This window comes from Ceratotherium simum, chromosome 30 (assembly GCF_057802395.1).
Source record: "Ceratotherium simum simum isolate JZ-2026a chromosome 30, ASM5780239v1, whole genome shotgun sequence".
In the NCBI taxonomy this organism is placed as follows: domain Eukaryota; kingdom Metazoa; phylum Chordata; class Mammalia; order Perissodactyla; family Rhinocerotidae; genus Ceratotherium; species Ceratotherium simum.
The window spans coordinates 19,936,021-19,958,519 of record NC_141929.1 but is presented as its reverse complement, the minus strand read 5'-3'; the positions used below and the strand labels follow the sequence as shown (position 1 = coordinate 19,958,519).

Here is a 22,499-nt window from a genome sequence, read left to right as displayed (position 1 = left end):
TTAGGCAGTCACTCCTCTTTTCCAGCTCCCCCCAGCCCCTAGCAACCATTAATCTGCTTTCTGTCTCTATGGATTTGCCTGGATATTTCCTATAAAAGGAATCATACAATATGTGTCCTTTTGTGTGTAGCTTCTTTCACTTAGTATGATATTTTTAAGGTTTAACCTGTTGATGCAAATAATCAATAATCATTCTGTAGTAGAGAGTTTTATTCGAGCCAAACTGAAGACTATAGCCCCAGAGTGCAACCTTCACAAGGGAAGAAAGCGCTCTGAAGAAGAGTGGTTTTTAGCACAGTTATATACCATTTCCAAACAAAGAGATGTACATCAAGCATGATGGGGGTACTTTCTTTCAAGGATTCTAGGAGATATTTTGTTACAGATCAGCAAGTCAACACGGCCTTGGCACTGTGGGAAAGGAGGCATTCAGTCTTATCTTTAAAGAGTGCTGGCATCAAAGGAAGGGAGGCATGATTTTTTTATCTTCAAAGAGTACATTTTTTACTTTAGGGTAACAATTAAAGCAGATGTACGATGTATGTTTGACAAGCCGTTAAGTCAGGCTTCTTTGGTTCAAACAAAATTCAGGCCAAATCAGGTTCAAACCAGAATGGTTTCCTCATATACTTGAAAATATAAAATTTCTTATATCATTTTCCCCTTTTAGTCAATAATCTTTTGATAGAAAGCATTGATGATCAAAATATAGTTCCTCAATACCAAGGTGGTTGCTTCCTAGCCTGGGTCCATCATATCCCTTGGAGCTGGGCTTTATTTTAATTTGCCCAGTAATTCACACTGGGGAGAAATAACCAAATATAATTGACAATCATAGAGGTATGCACTGACAGGGGAAGTATTTTTACAGGTTATACATATTTTCAATTAAGTCAAATTGTCACACAAACATTGTATATGTGCTTTTATGTGACCTTTTGTGATGACACTGTTTATAACACTTATAGAACAGATGTTTTAACAATAGTAAGAAACCAATCAATAATATTTGAAGTGGCCATATTTGAACAATAAAGTGGTGGTCAGGAAATGAATCTTAGGCATAGTCCTTGCCTGGAAAGAGTTTGTTTGGAGTTGTAAGATCAGTCAATCATCTCAAGTCATTGAGCAATCATGACTCTAGCCTGAATGCTGGTTTTATAACACTGAGTAAAGAAAACAGTGATTAGTTTAAATATTATGATCAATACAAGGATTCCAAGGAGTAACAGAATTAAGAACTGTAATCCGGACTGCAGAAATGTGTTAATACCTGTAGGAAGCCAACTAAATAAATCATTCAAGCTAGGTGTAGGATCGCTGGTGACATTTACTTGCTTTTTCATGTGACTTAGCAAAGACGACATATCAGAAGATTCATTGGGTATAAAAACACAATATTAGGGGCCAGCCCTGTGGTGTAGTGGTTAAGTTTGCATGCTCCACTTCAGCAGCCCGGGGTTAGCGAGTTCGGATCCTGGGTGAGGACCTACACACCGATCATCAAGCCATGCTGTGGAGGCATCCCACATGCAAAATAGAGGAAGATGGGCACGGATGTTAGCTCAGGGCCAATCTTCCTCACCAAAACAAAACAGAACAAAAAACACATTTAGTTTGGATAATTGTATGTGTACCACCTTGTGTTGCAGTTATAATATCTAGGGCTATTCTATTTTGAAGGACAGCCTTTCTCATTAAAGACATTTCAGTATTTAATAATGATATTCCAGTTTGACTATTGTTAAAAGCTTATTGGATGAACTTAGGGCTTCTATATGATATGACGTCTTCTAATCCTATGGAAAGGACAAATATAGCAGCTAGATGATCATGCCAGTGAAAAACTGCATGGTCCATCTGGCTTTAAGGAGAGGGAGATTGGCAACAGTTGTGAACTTGGCATGAGCTTTCCTTGCATCTAAGGAAATTAGGGTGCAATGCCCTAACCACCTAGGTGGAAGCCAGGGCCAAAGGTTTGTTGCATATAACCACTGAATTCCATTAGGAGCCACCCAGTAAATGCCTGGTCGTCAAGATCAGTCCATCCCAAACTAGTCACTTTCTTTAACTATAATGGTATTTTGGCACGACTCAGGGGGATCCACCCCATGTTTCGACAGCAGTTAGGTTGATCTTGTCTGGAATGATTTTCGTTCCAAGCTTAAAGGTGCCGGTATGTCTAAAGTTCCATAGCTAGCAATGAGACAAATAAATCCATCCGAGATTTGTGTGAAACCTCCCATGGTTCTCATTGTAGTATCCAGTTGTTTTGCTTTAATTGCAAATCGTTGAGATAATTGAGTGGTTTGAGCGACAGAAAAAAAGTAGTTATGCCCTGTATTATTAATAGGCTATTGACCAGGTATCAGGGTCAAAATTAGTAATGTCAGGCATGCTGCTAATGCTTGAACTAGATATTTCCATCATAATAAATTGTTTTAAAGCTTGCCAGTCTGTGCCTTGAAGGGGAGAAATATAGACTTTTGTTTTTTTGGGTTTCTTTGTGAGGAAGATTAGCCCTGAGCTAACATCTGTTGCCAATCCTCCTCTTTTTGCTGAGGAAGATTGGCCCTGGGTTAACATCCATGCCCATCTTCCTCTACTTTATATGGGACACCGCCACAGCCTGGCTTGACAGGCAGTGCGTCGGTCTGCGCCCCGAGATCCGAACCTGTGAACCCCGGGCCGCCACAGTGGTGCACACAAACTTAATTGCTACGCCACAGGGCTGGCCCTGTAGACTGTGTGTGTAGCAAAGGAATGGGCCTATCGTAAAAATACATTATTATTAGGTGCCCATTCAAGTGTGTATTGAAAAAACGCACACACAGTATCTGGAAAATTTTAAAAGACATTTGAACAATATGACAATAGTAATCTTAAAATGGTCATAGATGTGGATATATAGGCCTGGTCCAGGGTCTTAGGACTCAAGATGTTGTCTTCTCTTCCTGGTTTGGCGGTGTTTGTTTTAGTCAGTTGGAGCCAGGTATCAGAAACAGGAGTTGAAGTCCACTCAGGTGGAGGGACCTTTTTTTTTTGTTTTATTTTATTTGATTTATTTTTTATTTTTTTGGTAAGGAAGATTCGCCCTGAGCTAACATCCACTGCCAATCTTCCTCTTTTTTCGCTTGGGGAAGATCAGCCCTGAGCTAATATCTGTGCCAGTCTTCCTCTATTTTATATGTGGGATTGCCTCCACAGCATGGCTGATGAGTGGGTTAGGTCCACACCCGGGATCTGAACCCGCAAACCTGGGCCACTGAAGTGGAGTGTGCCGCTGAAGTGGATTGTGCAGAACTTTAACCACTTGTGAACGGGGCTGGCCCAGAGGGACCTTTTTAAAAAGAGAAATGTGGGGGCTGGCCCGGTGGCGTAGTGGTTAAGTTCTCACACTCTGCTTTGGTGACCTGGGGTTTGCAGGTTTGGATCCCGGGTGGAGACTTACGCACTGCTTATCAAGGCATGCTGTGGCAGGCGTACCGCATATAAAGTAGAGGAAGATGGGCACAGACATTAGCCCAGTGCCCATCTTCCTCAGCAAAAAGAGGATGATTGGCAACAGATGTTAGTTCAGGGCTACTCTTCCTCACCAAAAAAAAAGAGCGAGAGAAATGTGAATCCATGAGTATACTCCTTTTAATTTTGCAGCACATGGATTAATACCTGATAAGGTCCTCTCCAACAAGGTTGCAAAGAATCCTTTATTTGATGTATTTTTTTTTTTTTTTGCTGAGGAAGATTGGCCCTATGCTAACATCTGTGCCCATCCTTCTCTATTTTGTATGGGGGATACGGCCACAGCATGGCTTGATGAACAGTGCGTAGGTCTGTGCCTCGGATCCGAAACTGCGAACCCTGGACTGCCAAAGAGGAATGTGTGAACTTAACCACTACACCACCAGACTGGCCCCTATTTGATGTCTTTTCCAATAAACAAAGTCCCCAGGTTGTAGTCCATGATCCTTGAGGTCTTCTCCCAGGAGCTCACTGTGAAAGAAACTAATTACCAAGTTTTCCTTTTCTTAAGTGCCTTAATAAGACCCTGACAATAGTGTAATATATCCCCCTTAAGTAAAGTTGGTTCTTACATTCCCTCATCCAATTCCATAGGTCATCCTGTTATTATTTCAAAAGGAGACAACTGGAGGCTGGCCCAGTGGCATAGTGGTTAAGTTCACGTGCTCCACTTTGGCGGCCCGGGGTTCACAGGTTCAGATCCCAGGCATGGACCTACGCACCACTTATCAAGCCATGCTGTGGCAGGCATCCCACATATTAAAAAAAAAAGTAGAGGAAGATGGGCACAGATGTTAGCCCAGGGCCAGTCTTCCTCAGCAAAAAGAGGAGGATTGGCAACGAATGTTAGCTCAGGGCTAATCTTCCTCACACACACAAAAAAAGGAGACAGCTGATGTTTACCAAAAGGTATAACTATAAGACTGAGAAGTACTAGCAGAAGAGCTTTCGGCCATGAGAGATTAAAAGCATCTGAAAATTTTGCCAGTTGGATTTTGATTGTACCATTAATTCTTTCCACCAATCCTGAAGAGTGGGAATGATAAGCGCGGTGAAAATGTTGCATTATTGGCCGAGTGTCACAAATAGATTTAACTATTCAGTAAAATAAGCCCCCTTGTCACTATGTAATTTGGAAGGGACTCCTCAAACAGGAATTATCCTCTCCAGTAACAACTTACCTACAGTCAGAGACATTGCTCTTCTGCAAGGAAAGACTTCAACTCAATGTGAAAACATACAAACCATTACCAAGATATATTTATATCCTCGAGATGGTGGTATTTGAACAAAGTCCAATCGCCATTCCTCAAAGGGCCTCTTAAGAAGGGGAAAGTGGTCTTGTGGAGTGGTTTCCCAGGGTTATTTGTTCACAAAAAGTATATTTTACCAAATTGTTGATAGCTTAAGAGAAAATATTTCTTTAAATTCAGTTCAGTTTTATGATCTGAAAGTTCATCAGAAACCTGATTTCTAGAGTAAGTGTCAGAGGCCTTGCCATGAATCTCTGTGAAAATTAAATGTATTCGTAAAAGCATTAGAGTAAAACAATAACTATCTATAGACAACAAAAGACTTAACATTATAATGCAATTGACAAGGAAATTGGGTTGTTTTTATAAAACACATTTTTAGATAATGACTAGAATTATACCAGGACATGTCAGATTTTTAGGAATTTTATATGATTTTTAGGATACTTATATTAATAGCATTTACCCACGCAATATAACCTCAGAGCATTTATTATCATTTATTTGACAATGCTTTCCATGCAATTTAACATACCACATAAACCTAATTAGTTTAGTATCTCCCTCTTTATAAGAAGAGAACAAATTCTTTGAGAAGTCCCAGGGGCCGACTGAAAATTCCTGAAGTTACTTTTAGGTCAGAAGAAGGACTTTATTTAGGATTTGAATTTTGGGGATGTTTGTCAAAAATATCAAAAAGTTATTTTTAAAAAGTAGATTTTTTAAAGTAGTTTTAGGTTTACAGAAAAATTGAAGAGAAAGTACAGAGAGTTCCCGTATACTCTTCCCCCTCAGACCTCCCCAACATCCCCCTACAGTTTCCCCTATTATTAATATCTTACATTAGTGTGGTACATTTGTTATAATTGATGAACCAATATGAATACAGTATTATTAACTAAAGCCTATAATTTAGGGTTCACTCTTTGTGTTGAACAGTTGTATAGCTTTTGACAAATATACAGTGTCGTGTGTACCACCATTATAGTATCAAACAGAATAGTTTCACTGCCCTAAAAATCCCCTATGCTCCACCTATTCATCTCTCTTCTCCACTGAACCCTTGGTAACTACTGATCTTTTTACTGTTGCCTTTTTCAAAATGTCATATAGTTGGAATCACAGTGTATTACCTTTTCAAACTGGCTTCTTTTACTTAGCAACATGTATTTAAGGTTCCTGCATGTCTTTCCATGGCTTGATTGATAGCTCTTTTTTTTTAATTGTTGACTAGTATTCCACTGTGTGGATGTACCATAGTTTGTTTATCGATTTACTTATTGAAGTTCATCTTGGGTGCTTCTAAGTTTTGGCAATTATGAATAAAGCTCCTATAAATCTTCACATGCAGGTTTCTGTGTGGACATAAACTTTCAACTCACTTGAGTTTGTAAGAAACTGCCAAATTATCTTCCATAGTGGCTATTCTTTTGCATTCTACCAGCAACGAATGAGAGTTCCTGTTACTCCATGCTATGGTCTGAATATTTGTGGCCCCCTCCCAAATTCATATGTTGAAATCCTGATGCCTAAGATGATGGTTTTAAGAGGTGGGGACTTTGGGAGGTGATTAGGTCATGAGGATGGAGCCCTCATAGAAGAGATTAATGACCTTATAAAAGAGGCCAGAGAGAAAACTCCTTTGCCCCCTTCCACCATATGAGGGCACATTGAGAAGTAGGCAGTCTGCAGCCTGGAAGAAGGCTTTCACCAGAACCTGACCATGCTGGCACCCTGATCTTGGACTTCCAGCCCCCAGACCTGTGAGAAATAAATGTTTGTTGTTTATAAGCCTAAGCCACCCAGTCTGTGGTATTTTGTTATAGCTGCCTGAACAGATTAAGACTCTCCACATCCTCACCAGTATTTGGCGTTGTCATTGTTTTGAATTTTGGTCATTCTAAAAAGTGTATAGTGGTGTCTCGTTGCTTTAATTTGCAATTTTCTAATGGCTTATGATGTTAAGCGTCTTTTCATATGTTTGTTTGCCATCTGTATATCTTCTTCAGTGAGGTGTCCAAGTTTTTTGCCTATTTTTTAATTGGGTTGTTTGTTTTCTTATTGTTGAGTTTTAAGAGTTCTTTGTATATTTTGGATAGCAGTCCTTTTTCAGATAAGTGTTTTGCATATATTTCTCCCACTCTGTGTCTTGTCTTTTCATTCTCTTAACAGTGTCTTTGCATCTTTTGCAAAGCAGAAGTTTTAAATTTTCATGAAGTTCCACTTCTCAAGTTTTTCTTTTATGGATTGTGCTGTTAGTGTTGTATTGGAAACTTATTGCCAAACCCAAGGTCACCTAGATTTTCTCCTGTGTTATCTTTTAGAGGTTTTATAGTTTTGTATTTTACATTTAGATCCATTTTGAGTTAATTTTTGTGAAAGTTGTGAGGTGTGTGTCTAGATTCTTCTTCTTTTTTCTTTTCTTTTGCGTGTAGATGTCCAGTTGTTCTAGCCCTATTTGTTGAAAGACTCTCCTTTTTCCACTGAACTGCCTTTGCTCCTTTGTCGAAGATCAGTTGAGTATATTTGTTTAGGTCTATTTCTAGGCTCACTATTCTGTCCATTGATCTATTTGTCTTTTTTTTTTTCTTCCAACACCACACTGACTTGATTATTATAGCTCTAAAGTAAGATTTGAAGATTTGGTAGTATCAGCCCTCTGATTTTGTTTTTCTTCTTCAATCTTGTGTTGGCTGTTGTGCGTCTTTTGCCTTTTCATATAAACTTTAGAAACAGTTTGTGGATAACTACAAAATAACTTGCTGGGACATCATTCCGTTTTATGAGTAATATTTCATCGTATGGATATATACCACATTTTGTTTATCTGTTCATCCATTGATGGACATTTGGGTTGTTTCCACCTTTTGGATATCGTGAATAAAGCTGCTATGAGCACTTGTGTACAAGTTTTTATTTGAACACTTGTTGTCAGTTCTTTTGGGTATATATCTAGGAGTGGAATTGCTGTGTCATATGATAATTGTATATTTAACTTATTGAGGAACTGCCAAACGGTTTTTCACAGTGGCTGCACTGTTTTACATTCTCTCCAGCAGTATATGGGGATTCCAGTTTCTCTACATCTTCATCAATGCTAACAATTTTACTTTTTTTTAAAAAAATTATAGCCCTCCTAGTGGGTGTGAAGTGGTCTCTCATTATGGTTTTGATTTGCATTTCTCTAACAACGAATGGTACTGAGCATCTTTTCATGAGCTTGTTGGCCATTTGTATATTTTCTTTCGAGAAATGCCTATTCAAATCGTTTTCCCAATTTATTAGCTGGGTTGTTTGCTTTTTTGTTGTTGGATTGTAGGAATTCTTTATATATTCTGAATTTAATCCCTTATCAGATATATGATTTGAGTTTTGACAAAAACATTTATCCGTGTAACTAACATCCCAATAAAGGTATAGAATATTTTAATTATCTCAGAAAGTTCCTTCCTGGTTTTTCCAGCCATTTTTCCACTCCTAGAGTCAACTACTATTCTGATTTCTACCATCATAAATTTGTTTTGCCTTTTCTTGAATTTCATATACGTAACTAGAATCATACAGTATATACTCTTTTGTGTCTGGCTTATTTCTTTCAATATAATGTTTTAGATATTTGTATCAGTAGTTCATTTTTTCATATTCCTGAGTAGTATTCCATTGTATGACTATACTTCATTTCTTTTTAATCTAAAAAAAAAAGTCTTCCTTCCCATCTATTTCTCTTAAGGCAGTCTCTATTTTTTTTAATTGTAGTAAAATATACATAACCTAAAACATCATTTTAACCATTTTTAAGCGTCCAGTTCAGTGGCATTAAGTACATTTACATTGTTGTGTAACCATCACCGCCGTCCATACCCAGAACTTTTTCATCTTTCCAAACTGAAACTCTGTACCCTTTTGAACAATAACTCCAGTTTCATGTTCAGCCCCTAGCAACCACCATTCTGATTCTGTCTCTATGAATTTGACTACTCTAGGTACCTCATATAGGTGGAATCATACAATGTTTGTACTTTTGTGCCTGGCTTATTTCACTTAGCATAGTGTCTTCAAGGTTCATTCATGTCGTAGCATGTGTCAGAATTTCTTTTCTTTTTAAGGCTGAATAAGATTTCTTTGTATGTATACGGTGCATTTTGTTTATACATTCATCCATCAGTGGACATTTGGGTTGTTTCCACTTTTTGGCTATTGTGAATAATGCTGCTATGAACACGAGTATACAAATATCTGTTAAGAGTCCTTGCTTTCATTTCTTTTGGATATATACCCAGAAGTGGAATTGTTCTGTTGTTTGTTTTACTCTGATCTTCATTTTTGAGATGTCCTTTTATTTTCTTTATTTCTTGAATTCTATCTTATCTATTTTCAAATCTTCCTTTTCTTTCCAATAATATTTCTGAATTTTTCTAATTCTAATTTACATTTTTGAGCAATTCTCAAACTTTTCAGTCTCAGGATTCCTTTACACTCTTAAAAATTATTGAGGACTTTGAAGAGCTTTTGTTAATATAGACTATATCTACTTATATTTACCATATTTGAAACTGAAACTGAGAAAAATTTTAAATACTTATTTATTAATTTATTAAAAGATAACCATAACGTACCCATTACATGTTAACGTAAGTGATATTTTTGAAAAATAACTATATTTTCCAAAATAAAAAAAAAATAGGAGAATTGCATTGTTTTATATTCTTACAAATCTTTTTAATGTCTTAATTGAAGACATCCAGATTCTCATATCTGCTTCTGTATTAAATCTGTTATGATGTTGTTTTGGTTGAAATATATTAGAAAAAAAATCAAGCTTCACATAGATATGTAGTTAGAAAATGGAGGAGTATTTTAATAGCTTTTTCAGAGAATTGTGAATATTCTTCTTTGATATGACATGAAAACTGGGTATATGGTAGTTTCTTGAAGTTTAGTGAACTGTATGTACCATATCAATAAACTGTTTGTACTCTGTTACATTAAAATCCATTGGTACATCTTGCATTTAAATGGATCTTTTACCTATGTATGATTTTGTAACATCATGCGTCAGTCATTTGAAAAATATTAACTGAGTTATATAGATCTTCCACATATTGACAGATTTCATTATATAACATTAAAAAATCATGTTTGTTAATATCATCACCAATCCCACTAGAAAGATCTTTAAATGTTGGTGAGCTGTCAAGTTCATGGTGACAGATACAAGTTTTCCAAAATTCTAATTTCTGCTTGGAAGCTCAAATGTTATAATTGATAACAGTTACTATCACTTGTTTTTCTGAAGTGACAAGTCTCACTTTGTTTATTTTCGAGAAAATGCCTACCAAATATTCAAGTCTAAATAATCGTAGTATGTCAGGTTTCTTTTCAATTAAAAATTGTATTCCACAAAAGAGTGGCTATCTCTTTTATGGCATCTCAAAAGTCACACAAGTGTTTTCCCTCAAGGCATCCACCATACTTCAGTACTTCATGCATACTTCCCATTTAGTTACACAATATAAAAAAGACATGTACGCAAGGGTCAAGATTTAGTAAAATTACCATTTACTGCTTTTTCAAGGATATTCTTTTTTTTGGCTATATAATTTTTTTTTCCTTTTTGGTTATTTTATTAAGGTCATATTGGTTTAAGTTATAACATTGTGTAAATTTCAGGTGTACATTTTTATATTTCAGCTTCTGTATAGACTGCATCATATTCACCACCAATAGTCTGGTTTTTATCTGTCATCATACACATGTGCCCCTTTACCCCTTTTGCCCTCCCCCCACCCCGTACCCCTCTGGTGACCACCAATTTGTTCTCCTTATCTATGTGTTTGTTTGTTTGTTTATCTTCCACATATGAGTGAAATCCTTGTGGTATATATTATATATCCTGGCAAATTCAGGATTGCTGAATTTTGTTTGTTTGTGTGCTTGAGAACTTTTGGAGACTTTTACTACATCCTTTAGGGTAATTAGAGAAACCTAAGTTTTCTGTAAAACCAAGTTTTAGTATCACTCTATTAGACCATATTGCTGCTTTTAAAAGGAAGATCTGATCTTCTTATGAGCCTTGGATGTAGGACCTTTCACAGATGGGATAAGGGAGGAAGGAAGCCTGTTTTCACTGACTCTGCTGTTTATCCAAGCAGAGATCATAATATATCCACTGATGATCTCTTTTCAGAACTGGTGGAGTCTCTTTCATTGCAGGGATCTTATGCTGGAAAAATCCATTCCATCGGTGATGCCTTCAGAAATTTTAAAAATCTCCGGTCCTTAGATTTATCAAGAAATTTGATCACTAGCCTAAAGGTAAGTTCTGTATTCTATGACCAGCCAGTTCAGCTCAATTTATTTTTTTGATGGGAAGAAATAAAAGATAGATAATCAGCCTGGGGAATATAGGATCTTCCTTTTAAATGTTTCCAAACTAAATTTTACTATTCACTGTAAAATTCTTGCAACTTCGCTTTATGTTTGAAATTTTTTATTATAAAATATTGGGAAAAAATCCTGTACCCGGGGGAAACTATATTAAACTATCACTGCCTAGGGCGATAGTACAATTTTTCATGTGTGTAAAAAAAATTATGTGGAGTACTTGTGAAAGTAGAGATTCTTAGTCCCTACTCTGAAAGAGGTTCTGAGTTAGTAGGTCTGGAGTGAGCTCAGGATGTACCCAGGGGATTCTGATGATGTTGGTGCATGGAACACACATGGAGAAACACTGGCCTAGGTTGTTACTGTGGGTTTTTTCTAGGAGGGGGAGGAGAGGGTGGTCTTGAAAACAAAGAAAAATTTCCAGATTAGAGGATGATAGAGCACAGGGCAATGCAGAAAAGTAGGTGGGAGCAGACTTAAGCAGAGTGTGCGAGGATTGGCAAACACACAGAAAGAGCTCTACAAACATAAATGCTCACACAAGGAGAAGGAAGTTTTGTTTTCTTTGTGATAGACCCCCAAATGGTGTTTCTTCCACTGTTCACATTTCGCCCAGCTATATACCTGTCTTGACAAAGCCCTTCTTTGCAAGACTGAAGGTGAAAGAATTACAGATGCTATCCATGATTGGTTAATGATCTCCTGGATTATTCCGCCAATTTTGCACTTCTTAGGGGATATTTGTTCAACAACACAAGCCAGACTCAATCTCAAGGTCTAAAACTAAAGACCCTGAGAGAGGAAGCCCAAGCAAGATCAAATTTCCAACTAGGACTCTAAAAGCAGAAACTCCAAGTTGAACTAGGTCGTTAGACTATTTGGTAGCAGCCCATCAATAGCAGCCTATTTGTAGTTGGCCCATCAATTTCAGAAAGTATTAGTACAGCGTTGCTTTAGTCTCCTATTCTCATATATATTTTTATTTGTTTGTTCTTTTTCAGGCTAAAAAAGTTGAGTGAACATTGCTGTAATTTGTTTTTGTACTCCCTTTCTTTCCACTTCTGTAAATGGGATGAAAAACTGTTGTGAAGATTAATCAAATTAGCATATGTAATCAAATATAACATATACAAGACTCTTGATACAGTAGTTGGCACTTAGTAGATGTTAGTTTTCTACATTTTTTTGCATCTATGATTTATCTTCATATATTCATCTCTAACAGCTCTGAATCATTTTGCTTAATTTTCTCAGGGAGGAAATATTTTATGATTATTTTTAGCATAACTTTGGGGAATACATGAATTCATGCCAACCGGGAAAAGTGAGAAGAGAATAGAAATCGTTTCCTTGACTTTTACACTGAGAGAAATTAAAAGATTACTTGAGCTGGGGCATTAGACACATTTAAAGACCAGTCCTAATGGTGTACTGCCCTGAGACTGGGGCCAAAGGCACTGATAATTATTCCTAACCACTGACCCTGTCACAATATAGAAGTTAACAGAATTGAAAAAATCCAGAAAGAAATGCATCAAAAGGTTCTATTTGGAAATGTTTTGTGTATGTCTTTCAGTTTTCTAAATTTCCTGCAATGAGAAAATGGTAATTTTAAATGAATAGAGAATAATAACTTTATTTTATAAATATATGATGGAAAATAATTTTACCTTTCTGAAATAATTCTCAATGACAGTTCCTTTTATGGTAAGCATTTTTACTGCTAAAAGTATGTGATTATACATTTATGTACATGTTTTGAAATATTGTCCTGAAATTTAGTGTTGGGCAAAAGCAGCTAACTAGCCAAATACATGAAAATTAAACAATTCTTTTCTTTTCTTTTCTTTTCTTTTTGTGAGGAAGATCAGCCCTGAGCTAACATCCGTGCTAATCCTCCTCTTTTTGCTGAGGGAGACCGGCTCTGAGCTAACATATATTGCCAATCCTCCTCCTTTTTTTTTTCCCCCCAAAGCCCCAGTAGATAGTTGTATGTCATAGTTGCACATCCTTCTAGTTGCTGTATGTGGGATGCGGCCTCAGTATGGCTGAAGAAGCGGTGTGTCAGTGCGCGCCTGGGATCCCAACCCGGGCTGCCAGTAGCAGAGCGCACGCACTTAACCGCTAAGCCATGGGGCCAGCCCTAAACAATTATTTTCAGTAGTTGGTTTCAGCAAAGGAGGAAAATTGTGGCTTTTCCTTTCGAGTTTCCCAGTCCTGATTGTACTGTTGCCAGTTAAGTGGAGAGGTGAGATTGCTAAATCCACAGGAGAACTGAAGAAGGAAGAACATTCTACTAAGGAGAACTGACTGAGTGGAGGATGGGGAGCTTGTGTGGTGGCAGTAACCCTGAAGGGGGAAACAAGGACAAGAGGGATTCCAAACTGGTCCAGGTGGGAAGACTTGGAGATAGCATTGTTTTGTTTTCCCATATGGTCCATTGACCTTAAAAGTGAGGTATTGAGACATGAGAAAACACAACACACACTTAATTTTTTTTCTTTAGCATGCTGTTCTCCCTCAGAACCATCTCTGTTGCCTACCTCCTTTCCTGTTGTAAACTGAGGTGCTTCTGGGGTCAGGAGAGTGATTGTGGCAAGGGTGAGAGAAGTGCAAGAGTGGCTTGGCCTGGCTACCGCTGGAAAGGATTGGATTGGCAGAGTGATCGGGGAATCATAGAAGTAGAGAATTGACTGCAGATATTTGAACGTCAGATTTTGTAAAGGAGGAAATGTATGATATCTGAATTATTTAATGTATACAGAACATCAGTGCCCCTAGGCTGCAGTATTCTTATTCTCAGGCAACTAAATGGGAGTTTCAACCCTGCCTTTCTCATGGGTGACTTGGGTAACATGTTTAAGGATGAAAAGTAATAGATATATTTCCACCTTTATCTGTGAGATTCCTGGTCTTTACCAAGGTGCAGTTTCATAATGTGGTCTTTTCCTTACAGGGCATCCAGTATTTATGTTCACTCCAAGACCTGAATTTATATTATAACAACATTCCTTCATTAGTGGAGGTGTCCCGCCTACAGCCTTTACCCTTCCTCAAAGAACTAGATTTGAGACTCAATCCTGTTGTCAGGAAAGATACAGATTATAGGCTCTTTGCTGTGTACACGCTACAAACCCTGGAGAAACTGGGTGAGACCCTCCTCCTCTATTCCTTGCCCCAGAATTTTTAAACCAGCTGCCTCCTAACCTTTTGGATGTTGGCCCAGAGTGTGTACTGGCAGGATATATTTGTTTATTAGTCAATATTTATGTAACTCTTTTGTGTTGGCAGGATGTATGACGAGTCCTTTTATTGTTTATTGAATAACAATCTATGATTTTATCAGTTACTTCCAGCTTTAGTTTTCTTCAGTTGATGGTTTCATCACCACTTCCTCCCCAAGAAAAAGTTTCCAGGTTGAGATTTATTTTTCCAGGTTCCCCAACTTTGCAACTCTATTAGCAATAGAAAACTAATACAAGTCTTTGGGGCTTAGTTGACAAGGAACAATAAATATTCCTTCAAATGAGCTAGTCTGTGTTTCTCTATGATTTTATTGTGGAGTATACATTTCTTATTGATACAAAATTCGATTTCACATACCCTTGGGAAAGTTAATGTAGGGAAACGAAGTAAAGTCTTTCAGAAACAGGGTAACTTTCAGCCTTAAGAGTAGGCCATCTGGATTGTTTGCTGCCCAAGCTCTACTTTCCTGCAGTGGTAGTTATACCTATGTGGCAGTTGTTGCTATGGTATCCCTGTAGTCTCCCTGAGTTACTACTTGCTCCAATGACAACATAATAGCATTGTTTTGTGACCTCTCTCTAACAAAAGAGATGAGACTGGTCTTTAGTTTTTACTCTGTGAATATGGTTTTCTGACCCACTACTGTTTGTTCCAAAAAAGAAACATGCTCAGACCACGGTTTTTGCCTCCAGATGACCGAGCTGTACGAGAAAGTGAGAGAAAAGCTGCCAAGCTGCATTTTAGTCAGTTGGGCAACAGTGAAAATTTTCTTTTAGAAGTGGAAAAAAGGTAAGAAGATTATTTTTTAAATTGTTAAAAATTTGTTCTGGACATACAGAGTAGTGAATTCCTGCTTAACTTTCTTCATTTTCCAGCAGAAATCTCCACAAGTTGTAAGAATCCTCAGATCAGGAATAAAAGTATCTATTCAATACATTGAGATTTATCTCAATGATGAGAATCTGGCTCTCAGTGGGAATATTTCTGCTTTCTTGAACTACTGGGTCGGCTTTGGATATAATTGTAAATTCTCTAGGGTTGTTATTCAAAGCTTATGGATAGGGATACTATGAGATAACTTATTATCCCCATAAATGCTTACCAACGCTTTCTTGGTAGAGTTATAAATCAGTACATGGTCTTTTCCTATTGAATTAGGAAGGTTATATCACCATGGGCAGGGTTGTTAGAGATAGATTTGTTAAAGGATGATAAGGGAAGCATTTCTCTACAAAACCAAAAGGAAACAGACCTTGAAGCTCTAAAGTATCTGAATGGTAGAGTTTTCTACTTCTTGTTACTAAAATCCTATCAAAATAAGGTACCATATCTTCTACCCCAAAACCTATGCTTTAAAAAAAAATTTAGCTTTATTAATTTTGTAAAATAGAAGTCCATTGCAAACAACTTAAATAATACAGAAAAGTACAGTGAAAAAAGTCAAAATCACCCCATATTCTGCTACCAGGAGTTAACTACTAGTAATGTTTGGTATATATCCTTCCAGATGTCTGTGTACACATGTAGATGTATCTATTAGTATTTTTTTCTGATGATAAAATTAATGCTTGCTTATTGTTGAGAATTTGGAAAGTATAGGAAAAAAACACAAATAAAATAAGCAACTCATAATCCCACTACCCAGAAATAAACATTAATTATATATTATGGTATATATCATCCTAGTCTTAGATATATGTATTGTGTGTGTGTGGTTTGTGTGTCTGTCTTTATATATAATAATAATATATAATATAATAAATGTATAAATAAAAATAATAAATATATATTTATTTTATAATTTACTGTAGAAATACAGAGATGAATTAATGTATAACTGAATAAACTTTCTAGTATGGCAAATAATTAGTGCCATCATATTTCTGTTTAGTTACCATATAGTGATTGCAAAATCAGAGATAAAAGGTTACTCAAGTGCCCAGTATTAACATTAATACCTTACAAGCTCTCCAACCTTGGGTTATGGGTTTTTTTTTAAGCCTTTCTGAATCCCAGTTCCCCCAACCTATAAAATGGAGATAATAGATAATAGGTGAGCTTTTATGATGAAATGAAATGGTAGATGTAAAGTGCCTGGCTCATAGACTAGGCTGCCTGTATTTACTGCACTTCCAGGTCTGTACCTCCCAATTTTACTGTACTACGTCAATTAAGTGCAAACACTTACTTTTCTCGTCTGTTTTTCTAATGGCTGTAGTTGTTGCCACTGTAATTCTTGGCAGCAGAACCTTCCTTTCTGTGACCTAACTATGAGTTTTTTAATTCAAAAGAAAACGTCTTATTCCCTCAATCATTCAGACCTGTTTGTGTCAAGAAAACAGAGTGTCTAAGTTCTGAATTTTTTGGCTTTCATGTTTTAAAGGCTGAACTATAGTGACCTTCTCTCTTATTATTCCCAGTAAAAATATGAGGGCTTTTCAAAAAATGGCTTTAACTGAAATATTTGTGTAATTAATATATTCTAGAGCATTTGAAGAAAAATCTGATCACCATGAATTAATGTTTTCTAGATAGCATTTACTGGTGATCTCAGAAGCTGCCTTTTGAGTTTTAAATACAATCATACACTGCATACCGATGTTTCCGTCAACGATAGACCGCATATATAATGGTGGTTCCATAAGATTAGTACCATGTAGCCTAGGTGTGTAGTAGGCTATACCATCTAGGTTTGTGTAAGTACGCTCTATGATGTTTGCACAACAATGAAATCACCTAACGATGTGTTTCTCAGAATGTATCCCCATTGTTAAGTGACGCATGACTGTAAATTATTCTGTGGCAGCTCTAGGGAGAAGACAATGAAAAACTGTGTGACAGATGAGAGCTCTGCATCAAAAGTCAATGCTGATATTAACAACAGGATTGAAACTGGTAAGTTTTCTCTCTCTGATCACAAAATGATTAAAACATTAGTTGTTTCAGCTTTCGTGGCCAATCTTGGGTAGATGAAGACGAAATAGTTGCGAAATAACATAGATTTGAAGCAAGCACAAGATTTACTGGCTGTGTTTTTCCTCCTTTCTCTCACTGCCGGAAGGGCCCTATTTATTGAGCAGGCCTAAGCCAGAACCCATCAAAGCACAGGCTGTACTCAGTTCAATTTCATTTATATCACTTTATATCATTAGTACATCCTGAAAATTGCATTGCCAGTCCCCACCCACCCTTGAGCATTGCACAGGTGATTGATTCATTAGCCAGACTCACGACTCATCTGCATCGATGCAGCTCACACCCTCGGCCTTCTGGGCTTCTCCATCTTGAAACTTTGCAGCTGCAGGGTCTCTTGTGTTTGTGCTATCTTCCTGGAGAGTGTTGCCTGTAAGCACTGTTGGTAATCCAATATGACTAAAGTGGTTATGCCCTGTTAATGGTCGTGCCACACTCACGTAGGAGAAATTGCTGGAGAAATCTCATACAGTGGACCTTTATGCATTAACCTGGCATTCATCAGATGACCTTTCACTTGAGAAAACTTTATTCTGTGCCGAGATCTCTTTCCCTTTGGAGGATCTATTGAATTATATACAAACTCTAAAAATTAATCCCTAAAATCGCAGCAGTAACTTGAACCCATTGACTATGTAGTTTAGACATTAAGGGTTTTCCGTTTATAACATACAGTATTTTATTTTCCTGACTTATCTATCCATGTGGACATTTATTGACAAGTCTTTTTGACAGTATTTCATGGTAAATAAGCTGTAGTGAAGTATGATTTTTATTTTCCTTTCTTGGAAGTCTCACTGCATATAAGTCATGGAGAATGAATTGCCTTACTTCATTTTAAATAGCATATTTTATGTTTCGAAATTGATGAAATGCTATTGGAATAATTTTGGAAAATACTGAAAAGCATGAACAACATTTTAATCACTCATAAGCCTGTCACCTAAAGAGAATCCCAGTTAATAATTTGGTATACAGCCTTCCTGTCTTTTTTCTAAGTACAAGCATTTATATATCTGTTTCCAGAAAGACAAAGATACATTGAAACATAATTTGACTGCCTCTTTTTGCATGAGCTGAATTAAACTTCATTTATGTAATAGTATGTCACTAGCACACACAAAGATTCACTCCATGAATTAAAATGTTTTAAAGTGCACAATTTCTACTGAGAACAAACTGCTTTACTAGACACAGGGCCCATTTCCACAGGTTCTTGGAAGCTCCAGCTGTTGCCTAGATTTTTTTTTTAATATAGAATTTATTTTGCTACTTTGAAACGTTAAAGAGCTTTGCTTTCCACTGAAAATTATGTTTGTGCTAGATCCCTGGAGAGTGTTGCCTGTAAGCACTGTTGGTAATCCAATATGACTAAAGTGGTTATGCCATGTTAATGGTTGTACCACAGGTTAGGAGAAAACATTCTGGAGAACAGCTCCCACTAGCTCAGTTGTTCAAAACAATGCTTTCTCACCAACCATTTAGAATGGGCAGGGAAACTACACTTTGTTGGATCCTCATCCTATTCTCCTAACCACGTAATCTTTGACTCTTTCAAAGGTTCCTCTCTCTTTTTCCATACACTAAAATAAGCATACCTCGGCTGTGTTTTCAGACTTTCTTCTTTCTCTACTGTTTGCCCTTATTGATCTCATCTATTTCCACAGCTTGCTTTATTTCCTCCCTGTAGATGACTCTTAAATATATTGGTCTAGCTTTGACAACCTGTACCAGTCTCTCTCTGCACCAGTCCTCCATTTCTGTTGACCAACTAGTAGCATACACTTGGAATAACCACTGGATAACTTTCCAGCCCCTCAAGCTAAACGTGTTAAAAAACCAAACGAACCCCTTTCCTTCAGCCCTAAGCAGCTCCTAGGGTTTCATCAGTGTTACCATCACTTTCTATTACTCAGGCTCAGAACCATGGTGGGGTTTGATGCTGTGCCTCCCCTAAAGCTCAGCTGAATGTTCATACCAGATAGTATGGTCCACAGTTGACAAGCCTTCCTTTCCCTTTCCTAATAGTCTCTTAACAAGCATGCTTAATAGCTATCATTTACTGAGTATAAACTCTGGGCCAGGCCCTGTGCATTATCTCATTTAATCCTCACAACAACCTTGAAGGTGGTTATAATTATCGTTGTTTTACAGGTGAGGAAACTGAGACCCAAAGAGGTGAAATAACTTGCTCTAGTTATACCGTCAGTGGCAGAGCTGGGATGCAAACTCTGGTCTATCTGTCATCAAAGTCGTCTTAATCATTTCACCCTGCTGGCTCCCAGTCTCTTCTTCCTTAGGTTCATTTTGTGCTTTCCTGTCAGAGTAATTCTCTTAAAACTCAGTTGTGATAATTACAATTGCCTGTCAAAAACTTCCATGGCTCCCACTCATCTAACAAATTAAGACTCCTTAATCTGACATACAAGTCTCCCCTAAACTCTAGCCATAGTTTATCTCTTCACGCTAACCTGAAACCTTATCTCCTATTTCTCAACTACAATGTCCAATGCTTTGATCAAACCAAACCACTCCCTCCTTCTCAAATAGTTCTTCCTTTCTTCCTCCTCTGCCCCTGAACTAATGCTGTCCCTTCTGCTTGGAATGCTTTAATCAAAATCCTGCCCTACTTTTATGACTCAATTCAAAATCCATCCTTTTCAGTGAAACTTTTTTGACTCTTCAACCAAAAAAATTTTTCTTTTTCTGCAAACCCTCTGAATTATACACTTAAAAATGGTAAATTTTATGTTATGTGTCTTTTATCACAATAAAAAAAATTGAAAAAAGACCCAAAACTATGGAGACAGTAAAAGATCAGTGGTTGCCAGGGATTAGAGGGGAGAAAGGGATGACCAGCACAGAGTTTAGGGCAGTGAAACTATTCTGTATGATACTAAAATGGTGGATACATGTCATTATACATTTGTCAGACTCTAGAATGTACAATACCAAGCAAGAACCCTAAGTAAACTATGGACTTTGGGTGATAATGATGTGTCAATGTAGGTTCATCAATTGTAACAAAAGTACCATTCTGGTGCAGGATGTTGGTACTGAGGGAGGCTGTGTGTGTGGAGGTATAGAGTATATGGGAACTCTTTGTACTTTATGCTTAATTTTGCTGTGAATCTAAAACTGCTCTAAAAAGTAAAGTCTATTTTTTAAACAGCAGACTAATAGTGCAAAAGAGTTTTTTTGCCTTTACATGTTTTAAATATTTTTCATAACTGCTTCAAACAAAAACACAAAATTAAAGGGTCTCACACTGCCTGTGGACCTCTGAGATGTATCCCTGGACTAGTAGTCCACAACTCTGAGTTGGAGGAATACTGATGTGTATCATTCATTTGACATTTTCATATATACTGCCTTGAATTGTGTTACTTAGCTCTTTCATGTTTGTCTCATTTTCCTAATGATGCTGCAAGTGATTCAGGGAATTGCTACACTTTCCATTTCCAGAGTATGTGTATCAGAGGCTAAATTATAACTCTTTTGCACTATTAGTCTGCTGTTTAAAAAATAGACTTTACTTTTTAGAGCAGTTTTAGATTCACAGCAAAATTAAGCATAAAGTACAAAGAGTTCCCATATACTCTATACCTCCACACACACAGCCTCCCTCAGTACCAACATCCTGCACCAGAATGGTACTTTTGTTACAATTGATGAACCTACATTGACACATCATTATCACCCAAAGTCCATAGTTTACTTAGGGTTCTTGCTTGGTATTGTACATTCTAGAGTCTGACAAATGTATAATGACATGTATCCACCATTTTAGTATCATACAGAATAGTTTCACTGCCCTAAACTCTGTGCTGGTCATCCCTTTCTCCCCTCTAATCCCTGGCAACCACTGATCTTTTACTGTCTCCATAGTTTTGGGTCTTTTTTCAATTTTTTTTATTGTGATAAAAGACACATAACATAAAATTTACCATTTTTAAGTGTATAATTCAGTGGTATTACATATATTCATAATGTTGTGCAACCATCACCACTATCCATCTCCTGAACTCTTTTTATCTTATAAAACTGAAACTATACCCATTAAAGAATTCCCCATTTCCCCCTCCCTGCAGCCCCCTGCAACGACCATTCTATTTTCTGTCTCTATGATTTCTGTCTCTATGATTTGATGTAAGTAGAATCATACACTATTTGTCTTTTTGTGACTGACATATTTCACTTAACATAATATCCTCAAGGTTCATCCATGTTGTAGCATATATCATAATTTCCTTCCTTCTCATGGGTGAATAATATTACATTATGTGTATGTGTGTGTGTGTATATATATATATATACACACACACACTACATTTTCTTATCTATTCATCTGTTGATGGACACTTGGGTTGCTTCCATGTTTTAGTTGTTATAAATAATGCTGCTATGAACATGGGTATACAGATATCTCCTTGAGACCCTGCTTTCACTTCTTTGGGGTATATACCCAGAAGTGGAATTACTGGGTCATATGGTAATTGTGTTTTTCATCTTTTGAGGAACTGCCATGCTGTTGTCTATAGCAGCTATACCGTTTTACATTCCCACCAACAGTGCACAAGAGTTCCAGTTTCTCCACATCCTTGCCAACACCGTTATTTTCTGGGTTGTTTTTTTTCATAATAACCATCCTAATGGGTGTGAGGTGGTGTCTCATGGTTTTAATTTGCATTTCCCTAATGATCAGTGATGCTGAGTATCTTTTCATGTGCTTATTGGCCATTTGTATATCTTCTTTTGGAAAAATGTCTATTCAAGTCCTTTGTCCACTTTTTTTTGTGTGTGAGGAAGATTAGCCCTGAGCTAATATCCAATGCCAATCCTCCTCTTTTTGCTGAGGAAGATTGGCCCTGGGCTAACATCCGTGCCCATCTTCTACTTTGTATGGGACGCCGCCACAGCATGGCTTGACAAGCGGTATGTCAGTCTGCGCCCGAGATCTGAACCTGCAAACCCAGGGGCGCGGAAGCGCAGCGCGCGAACTTAACCACTACATCACAGGACTGGTCCCTTGACCACTTTTGAATCAAGTTGTTTGTTTTGTTGTTGTTGTTGAGTTGTAGGAGTTCTCTATATATTCTGGGTATTAATCCCTTATCAGAT

The 22,499-nt window shown here is 37.2% G+C and overlaps 1 protein-coding gene across 1 annotated transcript in view; it reads left to right on the top strand.

The window, feature by feature from the left end:
* The window catches only part of LRRC36 (leucine rich repeat containing 36), a 53,918-nt gene that overhangs the window by 6,000 nt on the left and 25,419 nt on the right, over nt 1-22,499 (top strand). Inside the window, exons 2-5 of the mRNA XM_004431721.2 lie at nt 10,963-11,090; nt 14,116-14,308; nt 15,098-15,194; nt 17,212-17,300. Of these exons, the coding sequence (XP_004431778.2) occupies nt 10,963-11,090; nt 14,116-14,308; nt 15,098-15,194; nt 17,212-17,300 (507 nt within the window). The remainder of the gene's footprint in view (nt 1-10,962; nt 11,091-14,115; nt 14,309-15,097; nt 15,195-17,211; nt 17,301-22,499) is intronic.